The 10,262-nt window shown below is 42.9% G+C and overlaps 1 protein-coding gene across 1 annotated transcript in view; it reads left to right on the forward strand.

The window, feature by feature from the left end:
• Positions 1-5,951, forward strand: part of AHNAK (AHNAK nucleoprotein) — a 39,125-nt gene extending 33,174 nt beyond the window's left edge. Inside the window, 1 exon segment of the mRNA XM_050960698.1 lies at positions 125-5,951. Within this exon segment, the coding sequence (XP_050816655.1) occupies positions 125-5,064 (4,940 nt within the window). The 3' untranslated portion in view covers positions 5,065-5,951.
• The last annotated feature ends 4,311 nt before the right edge of the window (positions 5,952-10,262 follow it).

The raw sequence follows: 10,262 nt of genomic DNA on the forward strand, positions 1-10,262 counted from the left end.
CATGGCCCAGAGGGTAAACTCAAAATGCCCAAATTCAAAATGCCCAAGTTTGGCATGCCTGGATTCAAAGGGGAGGGACCAGACGTGGATGTAAGCCTTCCAAAAGGGGAGATTGATCTCTCAGGTCCAAAAGTAGACATTGATGCTCCTGATTTGGATTTTGAAGGGCCAGAAGGAAAACTGAAAGGTCCCAAATTTAAGATGCCTGACATGCATTTCAATGTTCCTAAAATCTCCATGCCAGACATTGATTTGAATTTGAAAGGTCCTAAACTGAAGGGGGATGTGGATGTTTCTGTACCAAAATTAGAAGGGGATTTGAAAGGCCCAGAAGTTGATATCAAAGGTCCCAAAGTGGACATAGACGCCCCTGATGTGGAGATTGAAGGTCCAGATGGGAAATGGAAAGGCCCCAAATTCAAGATGCCTGACATGCATTTTAAAGCACCTAAGATCTCCATGCCAGACTTTGATTTGAATTTGAAGGGTCCTAAAATCCAGGGGGATGTGGATGTTTCTGGCCCTAAACTGGAAGGGGATTTGAAAGGTCCTGATTTTGATATCAAAGCCCCTAAAGTTGACATTGATGCACCAGATGTGGATATTCATGGCCCAGAGGGTAAACTCAAAATGCCCAAATTCAAAATGCCCAAGTTTGGCATGCCTGGATTCAAAGGGGAGGGACCAGACGTGGATGTAAGCCTTCCAAAAGGGGAGATTGATCTCTCAGGTCCAAAAGTAGACGTTGATGCTCCTGATTTGGATTTTGAAGGGCCAGAAGGAAAACTGAAAGGTCCCAAATTTAAGATGCCTGACATGCATTTCAATGTTCCTAAAATCTCCATGCCAGACATTGATTTGAATTTGAAAGGTCCTAAACTGAAGGGGGATGTGGATGTTTCTGTACCAAAATTAGAAGGGGATTTGAAAGGCCCAGAAGTTGATATCAAAGGTCCCAAAGTGGACATAGATGCCCCTGATGTGGAGATTGAAGGTCCAGATGGGAAATGGAAAGGCCCCAAATTCAAGATGCCCGACATGCATTTTAAAGCACCTAAAATCTCCATGCCAGACTTTGATTTGAATTTGAAGGGTCCTAAAATTAAAGGAGACATGGATGTTTCTGTCCCTAAGATAGAAGGTAATTTAGAAGGTCCAGAGATAGACATTAAATCCCCCAAAATGTCTGTTGATGTTCCTGATCTTGACTTCGAAGGTCCAGAAGGAAAACTGAAAGGTCCTAAATTTAAGATGCCAGAAATGCATGTTAAAGCACCCAAAATCTCCATGCCAGATTTTGACTTGAATTTAAAGGGGCCTAAACTGAAGGGAGACATGGATGTTTCTGTTCCAAAGTTAGAAGGTGATTTGAAAGGTCCAGAAATTGACATTAAAGGCCCCAAATTGGACATAGATGCACCTGATATCAGCATTGAAGGGCCAGAAGGAAAACTGAAAACTCCCAAATTTAAGATGCCTGAAATGCACATCAAGGCCCCTAAAATCTCCATGCCAGATGTAGACCTGAATCTAAAGGCACCTAAACTGAAAGGAGACATAGATCTTTCTGGTCCAAAAATAGAGGGTGATATGAAAGGTCCTGAATTTGATATCAAAAGTCCCAAAGTGGACATTGATGCACCAGACATCGATATTCATGGCCCTGAAGGAAAACTGAAATTACCCAAAATGAAGCTGCCTAAATTCAGTACGCCTGGGTTCAAAGGGGAAGGCCCGGATGTGGATGTAAGTCTTCCAAAGGGAGACGTTGATATTTCAGGTCCTAAGATAGATATTGGCACTCCTGATTTGAACATTGAAGGTCCAGAAGGAAAACTGAAAGGACCTAAATTTAAGATGCCTGAGATGCACTTTAAGACACCCAAAATCTCAATGCCAGACATTGATTTAAATTTGAAAGGTCATAAAATGAAGGGGGACTTCGATGTTTCTGTTCCCAAGATTGAGGGTAATCTTAAAGGTCCTGAAGTTGATATCAAAGGCCCAGAATTTGGGATTAGAAGTCCTGAGCTTGATGTTGAGTGTCCAGATGTGACCACTGAGGGCCTTGAGGGAAATGTTAAACTTCCCAAATTTAAGAAACCAAAATTTGGGTTTGGAATTAAAAGTCCTAAGGCAGAAATCAAATCTCCTGAAGTGGATATTGGTGTCCCGGAAGGTGAACTGAATGTGGAGTCTCCTGATATTGGCATTTCTGGCAAAGGAAAAAAAAGCAAATTTAAAATGCCTAAACTTCATATGAGTGGCCCTAAAATTAAAGGAAAGAAGGGTGGATTTGATATGAATCTACCCAGTGGTGAGATAGATGCAAATTTGAAATCTCCTGATTTAGATCTCAATGTAACTGGTCCAGAGGCAACAATAAAAGGAGATATTAATGTCAAATCCCCGAAAGGAAAGAAACCAATGTTTGGGAAAATCTCTTTTCCAGATGTTGAGTTTGATATTAAATCACCTAAGTTCAAAGCTGATGCTTCTGTGACAGTTCCTAAAATGGAAGGAGAATTTAAAGCACCCGATTTGGAGGTTTCCACACCAGGTATCAAAGGTGATATAAAGTCACCAGGTCTTGACATTACAACCCCCAGTATCAGCGCAAATCTTCCTGATGTTAACATTGGAGGTCCTGATATCAATCTTAAGAAACCTAAGGTCAAACTTCCAAGTGGAAATATTGATATAGCTGGTCCAAAAATGGAAGGTGATCTGAGAATCCCAGGTATTGACACAAACATTAATGCCCCTGACATCAAACTTAAAGGACCTACAGTGAATCTGCCTTTGGTGGACATTTCTGCTCCTTCATTCTCTGCATCTGATCTTGATATTAACTTGAAAGGACCAAAAGTAAAAGGTGATGTCAGTCTTCCTACAGCAGACCTGGAAGGTCCAGAAGGAAAACTAAAATTTCCCAAGTTCTCACTGCCCAAGATAGGGAAACCAAGTCTGAATTTAGAAGGAGCTGATGTGCAGCTGCCCTCAGCAAGCTTGGATGTATCAGCTCCAAGTATTGAAGGAGGTATGAGTGTTCCTGCAACTGAAGGAGTAGATGCAAAACTGAAGGGACCTAAGGTGACTATGCCATCAGTAAACCTTTCAATGCCCCAAGTCTCTGGACCTGATTTTGATGTAAACTTGAAAGGACCAAAACTAAAAGGAGACCTGGATGTTTCTAGTGACCTTAAAGGTCCAAAGGTGGACATACATGCACCAGATGTTGATATAAAAGGCTTTGGAGGAAAGCTTAAAATGCCCAAATTTAAATCTCCAACTTTGGAGGGACCTCAAGCAGATCTGAACATGAAAGGGGACATTGGATTTTCTGCCCCACAAATTGAGGGGGGCATGAAAGCACCAGGTATGGATGTCCATCTCAGTGCCCCAGACCTTGATATCAAAGGGCCTACAGTGAAAATGCCATCGGTAGGTATTTCTGCCCCAGATTTTGATGTAAATTTGAAAGGACCAAAGTTAAAAGGAGATCTTGATCTTTCTGGTGGCATTAAATCCCCAAAAGTGGCTATAGATGCACCAGATGTTAACTTGGAAGGTCCAGGAGGTGCGATTAAACTTCCTTCACTGAAGCTTCCCCAATTTGGCATTTCTAGTCCTCATGTTGAGGGGTCTAACATGGGTGTGAGTATTGAAGGACCACAAATTAAAGGAGACCTTTCTGGCTCAGGGATTGATGGAGATTTGAAAGGGCCTGCATTTAAAATGCAACCACTTCAAGTTTCAGCTCCAAAAATCTCTGCACCCGACATTGACTTAAACTTAAAAGGACCAAATCTAAAGGGTGATGTTAATAGTGCTGGTGATGTTAAAGGCCCAAAAGTTGGAGTGGAAGCACCAGATATCAGCATCAAAAGTTCAAGTGGAAATATTCAAATACCATCAGTAAAACTGCCCAAATGTGACATTTCAGGTTCCCAAGGCATGAAGGTTTCTGGGATGGGTATTGCAACTAATGCTCCTGATATCAGTTTAACAGGTCCTGCCTTCAGTATATCAACACCAAAAGTTTCTGGGTCAGATTTTGATGTAAATTTGAAAGAACCCAAAATCAAAGGAGGTTTCGGCATTTCTGGAGACATGAAAGCTCCTGATGTAAATGTTGGGGCACCACACTTGGGCATTCAGCATTCAGGTGGTCAATTCAAAGGGCCACAGCTTTCATCTTCTGGTTTTGATGTAGAAATGAATGTGCCAGATGTTGCAGGGGGTCTTCATGTTTCTGGACCAAAGGTAGAAGGTGGTCTGAAAGGTCCCAAGGTAGGAATCAAAGGTCCTGGCATAGATATGAATTTTCCACAAAGTAACTTAGAAAGTGCATCAGGAAAAGTGACATTCCCCAGGATGAAATTGCCTAAATTTGTGTCTTCAGGGCATGAGGTAACTGGAAGAGAAGTAGGGGTTGATGTTAACTTCCCTCCGCCAGATGCCAGTCTCCAGGCTGGTGCGGTGGAGGCTGAGTTTGAAGAGCCAGATGTCAAACTTAAGAAATCTAAAATTAAGATGCCAAAGTTTAATTTTTCAAAACCTAAAGGCAAAGGCACCATTGTTGGCTCACCGGAAGCCTCAGTGTCCATTTCAGGATCTAAAGGAGATTTAAAAAGTTCCAAGGCAAGTCTAGGTTCTATGGAGGGTGAACTGGGAGGAGGGGAAGCTGCTGCCACTTCACCTAAAGGGAAGTTTTCGTTATTTAAAAGCAAAAAGCCACATCATCGATCATCTTCCTTTAGCGATGAACATTCCTCCCAGTCAACCCCCACTGGCACCTTGGAGTTTGAGTGCAGCTCAGGAGCAGAGAAAGAAAAGCAGGCCAAGATGAAATTTGGAACGTTTGGAGGGATAGGGTCAAAAACTAAAGGTTCTTATGAGGTAACTGGAAGTGACGATGAAGCAGGAAAGATGCCAGGGAGTGGGGTCTCCTTAACGTCCCAGAAACCCCGCCTGTCTTCCTCTTCGAGTAATGACAGCGGGACAAAGGGGGGGTTCCGAGTGCCAGCGGTAGAACTGACCGTTGCCAAAAAGAAAGAGTAAAGCGTCCGTGTATATATGTCTGTGTATGTGTATATATATATCTCTTCTGTGTTTGTATATAAATTTCATAGCTTGAAATATTTTCAACCTCAGCAATAAAATGAATGGTGCCTAGTGAAATGTTAGATGTCATGTTGCCTACTCAAAAGAGAGGAGAGTTTAAAAGCAAGTCACCCTGGAGCTGTACCACAGTTCATCTGATGTATTTGAAAGTTTCTTTGTGTTCATGACATTTGGTTTGCGCATTAAATGCTGAGAGCTTAAGTTTACTAGCAAGCTATTTTAATATCCTTTTCATTTTACTGGATATTTTCAGTGTCGGTTTATGGAAATAATGTTTCCATTTTAATTACCTTTTGGCTTTTATTTGCAGGGCTTACATTTCTATAATGAGAATGGATATATTGAAAACACTGTAAAATATATAGATGCAACTGAAATATGTCACTTTCCCTTGTAATGTGGGGTTTAAAATGACACGGAGTGTTTATCACAGAAAGCTGTGGTTTCTATTAGCTTTGGTAGTTGTGGTGGTAAGAAAAGTACCCCACTTTAATTTAGGACTAGAGAATCCGGGCTGCTTTTGATAAATGTCATGAAGAAAAACAGAATTTACCAATAAATGACTAACCTGTTTTGGGTTGGATTCGACTGACACCATCTTAGTTGTCTCCATATATTTGTTTCATTATTTGTATTATAAGAGAGGACTTTTCTTAGTTGTGGTGCAAAAATCTGTGACTGCCACTTTTCTGATATTTGTTATAATTTCTGTTAACAAATGTATCTTGATTTAAAAAAAATCTTTCAGCACTTTAATGGCAAATGAATTGAGAATGTAAGAAGATTGATCTTGTAAAATGCAAATAAACTGTTTATTAACCTTGCTCCTCTGTTGCTTCGCTGTTGTAGGGGGTGGAGGTTAAAATGCTCCAGCTGTGCCTCTCTCCATCCCCCAGGACAGGTGCAAAAGCTTCCCAATGCCCAGCTCTCTGTTCCTATCCCCTGGATGCGGCTGGAACTGACCCTAACTGGACTCCTTTCCCTCCTCTGTCTCACCTCCTTTAGACACAGGTGCTCTAGCTGATGCACCTGGCTCCCCTGCTTTTGCCCCCTTTTGCTCCTATAGCCCCATTACCCCTCTGCCAGACACAGCCACTATAGCTGTCCCATCCTGCAGACACAAGTGGAACAGGGCCTGATGCCATGCTCCCTTCCCTTCTGATCCTCAGCCTCCTGGACACAACTGGAATAACTCCTCCTACACAGGGAGGAGAGGATAACAACACCCAGTGACTGCTCCCAACCAAGGATGGGCAAATCCTCCAGCAAATCCACATCAGACACTGGAAGGGTCAGGTGGCAGGAGACCCAAAGCAAATTCTCTGGATAGGGAGTACAAGGGGAGGGTGAAAATCCCAGTGAATCCCTCCCCTATCTGCTGAAGGGAGAGCATGGGCTAAAGCCCATAATGAAGGCACAGGGAAGGAACTACACATGGGTGTATTTTAGGTGGTGGGGTGAACACTACTAATTTATGAAGTTCATCTCCCCTAATTACATCCTGGAGAGACCCTCCCCCCCTCAATTCTTGATAGGACAGAATATCGGCCTCCCAATTTAAACCTGAAGAGACCAACCAGCACCCCCTGTTCCAACCTCAATGCACCTCAATCATGTCCTACAATCCCCCAGACATCCCAAGCCTGGGCTCATCAACCACACAGATTTACCGATGCCCCTGAATCCTGACCCAGTGTTACTTGCTCACCCAGCCCTGGACTCAGCTGCTTGCCACATAGAGCAACCTCTGCTGATGCCCCTCAATACTGATCTGCATTTTCCCTGGCTATCCCAGCCCTGGGCTCCCCCAAGACACAACTTAGCTTATGGCCCTCAATAGCGACTCGCACCTCCTTCACTAGCCCAGCCCTGGGCTCCCCCCCCACAACTCTGCCAATGCACCTCTATCTCAACCCACAGCCCTTCCCCCGCTCCCTTAGCCCTGGGCTCTTCACCACCCCCAAACGCCTCTGCCGATGCTCCTCAGTCCTGACCCTCAGCCTCTCTGCAAGCCCAACTCTAGGCTCTCCATGGATATATGTAAATCTGGATAGGATTTTAGAGAAAAGAAGCCCTCTTCACCATCTATTAGTGAACTAGAGGAAGAGAGAGTGAGCAGAGACCTCATTTGCATGGGTGATTCCCACCTCGCCAGTGTGATAATTTTTGGCCATTTTGGATTAAAATGAATGCAAATCTTGGCTGTAGGGGTGATGAAATGTTATTTGCCTAATTGCATGACTAAAGGGAAGAAGAATTGTAGTGAATATGCCCTAAATAAGGGGTTGCCTTTTCCTATACCTCAGTCTCCAATCACTGGGTAGTGAACTGCAAGCCCAATGAAAAAAAAAGATCTGGGTTTTGTTATGGGGTTATAGGAATTGCTTGAGTCTTTCTCTGCCAAGGTTGGATAGTATAATAATATAGCTGAGTGTACTCCATAGTGAGTCATCTTCTACCTCACAGCTACCAGACCTGGAATCACTGAGAGCTGGGTTATGTAATAGAGCCTCAGAACTCAACTTTTATATTGTGACTGAAGACAGCAGTGGCTGTGAGAGATGCTGTCCTGGGAACAGTACTAACTTCTGACTGCAAACCATGAATGGAGGACAGCAGGAGGGAAAAGAGGGAAGTGGTGTGCAAAAGGAATATTTGTTCATTGGACTGCCAGATCTGCAGATGGGGAAACTGAGGTAAAGGACATTGCCCAAGGTACTGTGGAAGCAGGGGTTTTGCTTAGTATTCTTTCACCATGCAGTTGATTTATTGTTTCCCATATTAATGCTGTTCCTTTTTCTCTTATAAGTTTTCTTTGTTTCATACACAGTTACTGAGGTCTTCTGAGAGAAAATTTGCCTGTTAAGGGTACCTAAGGAGGAGGATTTAGTTTTCCCAAGGCTTCTTGGTGGGAACTTGAGCCAGTGTGTTTGTTAATTTCAAGAGGAACCTCTAGATATTTCAACCAAGTCCTTGCTGCTACTGACAACACCTGGCAGAAGGGGTCCCTTAGTAATTGGTCTCTATGGAACTATCACAGTGAAAGACTTCAAGGGAGTATGTATGACTGTTTTCTATCGTTTAATTAAAACTAGAGCTTTCATTTGGGCCTAATTCTGTTAAATAGATTGAATAATTATATAGTTAACTTTCTGTCTGCCACCAAGGCTCTCATTAAAGCCCTGGGGAGCCTGAAGTGCAAAAGTATCACAGGCCTGAATGTCCTGTGACTTTAAAGGTAGTTTTATGCCGAGGGGCTCTTGCAGGTGAAAACGCAAAATTGCTGTCAAGTAGAATTATTTGTCTGGTTTTGTGTTTCTAGACAGAACTGTAAAAAATGGTGACTATTTACAGGACCAAATTGATTTGAATTATTTTTAAATTGCTACTTTGGCTTTTTTAGAGAAATAGCAGCAAACTGCTCTTCTACTAACTCTTGTGAAAGGTTCTAGTTTTGCTTGATCAGGTTAGTTCAGTTCAGTGGTGACTGTGTGGCTTTGTCCTGGTATAACTCCAGTGTCCAATTTAATGAATTTGTCCAGTTGATTCTTTCCTGGAGTGTACATTGTCCCAGACTCTTAAACAAGGAAGTTAAATACTGAAATGCAGCCTGGATATAATGTTCAGATACACCTTGAATGGAGTCACTTGTAATATCTGCTGGCTTGGAACCTTTGAGCTTGCAGTCACTTGATGATACCAACAGAAGTGATGAACAGTGTGGAAGGAGAGAGCTCAGGAAATGTGCCTGTCTGCCCAAACATCAGTGCCACTATCTTATTACTTCCAAAGTACCTGTAGATTTACGATCCCAGCTGTGGGCTCTGCACCATTGTGCACAGAAGCCCGGTTCCCTCCCTGCCTAGATGGTTATTCTCTGGCTGCATTAATCGTGTTCCAGTGGGGTGTTGAGCTCTGTGGGGCAGTGACCGCAGTTCCCCCAGACAGGGCAGAGCCCAGGCGGCAGTGCTGGCCCAAGAAAGAGAAACCCTCTTGCATGGTGCAGAAAGAAGCCAGGATGTTCTGAGTCCCTTGGCTGAAGGCTGGACAGTGCAGGAAATGATGCTGCATGGCAGCAGAGGGAGACCAGACTCTGGGTGAGAGATAGATTGGGGGGAAATAAACAGTGAATCGGGGCCTCTTGTCCTATGCAAGGATCTCTTATGTTGACCCTAGGGAGAGGTACATTCCCCCGTCCCCTAGATGGATTCCCACCCACCCCAGTCCCACCATCTCTGTGCACTTGCAGATGACCCTGCTCAGAATCCTATCTGGCAGTATAGGTGAGCCTGAAGCAGTAGTGCAAGTAGGGCGGTACTCTACAGTATGCAGTACCGGCAAGAGATTTTTAGTGGGTATGGAGTACCGGAAAGACTTGGGGCTAGCCCCACCCATCACTCCCGGGTTAGCAGGATTTTTATTTTTCCTCACACACATAATTTACAACTTCCTGCTGTGATTTCACCAAATCAGCACCTATTCTTGAAAGACAGATACTGGTGTGTTTTAGTTTGGAAGTATCAGTCTACATAGAATAGGTCAATCTGAAAAGATTGGTTCAAGTGGGGAACTAAGGACAAAAAGCAAGTGTGAATGTGTGTATTGGAGATTTGTGCCTGATGAGGTATCTGGTTTCAGCTCTTTTTTATTTAAAGAATATCAGCGATGTTGTAATGTCTGAGACCTTTTTTTGCAGCCATAGTAGGAGAGCAGCAGCCATGAGCCAAGAAGCAGAAAGTCACATCCTCATGTTCCATTTAAATTATATCAAAACAATGTAATATTGGGCTGTTAAAGTTCCCTTCCCAATAGTATTCACCATCACTAGATAAGCAAGGAATCTCTTAAGATGTTTAAAGAAAACTTTGTTTGATGGCATTCTGTCTGGCAAGGAATCACTTAATGGTTGTGGGTGTGAAATCAATTTTATTGTTTTACCTTTATGGTCCCTAACTTCTCTATTGTTTGTTTGTATGGTTCCTTTTTGGTTCTTTGATTAATTATGCAACAGACAGAAACAATTTTACAAGATTTAAATCAATTAAGGTGGGGATATTATTAAAGAATTGTTTCATAATGGGCTAAGATTGGTGAAAAATACAGTTTTGAGTACTTTAGTTTAAAATGATTGGTTA

The sequence above is a fragment of the Gopherus flavomarginatus genome, chromosome 6 (assembly GCF_025201925.1).
Source record: "Gopherus flavomarginatus isolate rGopFla2 chromosome 6, rGopFla2.mat.asm, whole genome shotgun sequence".
Taxonomy (NCBI): Eukaryota; Metazoa; Chordata; order Testudines; family Testudinidae; genus Gopherus; species Gopherus flavomarginatus.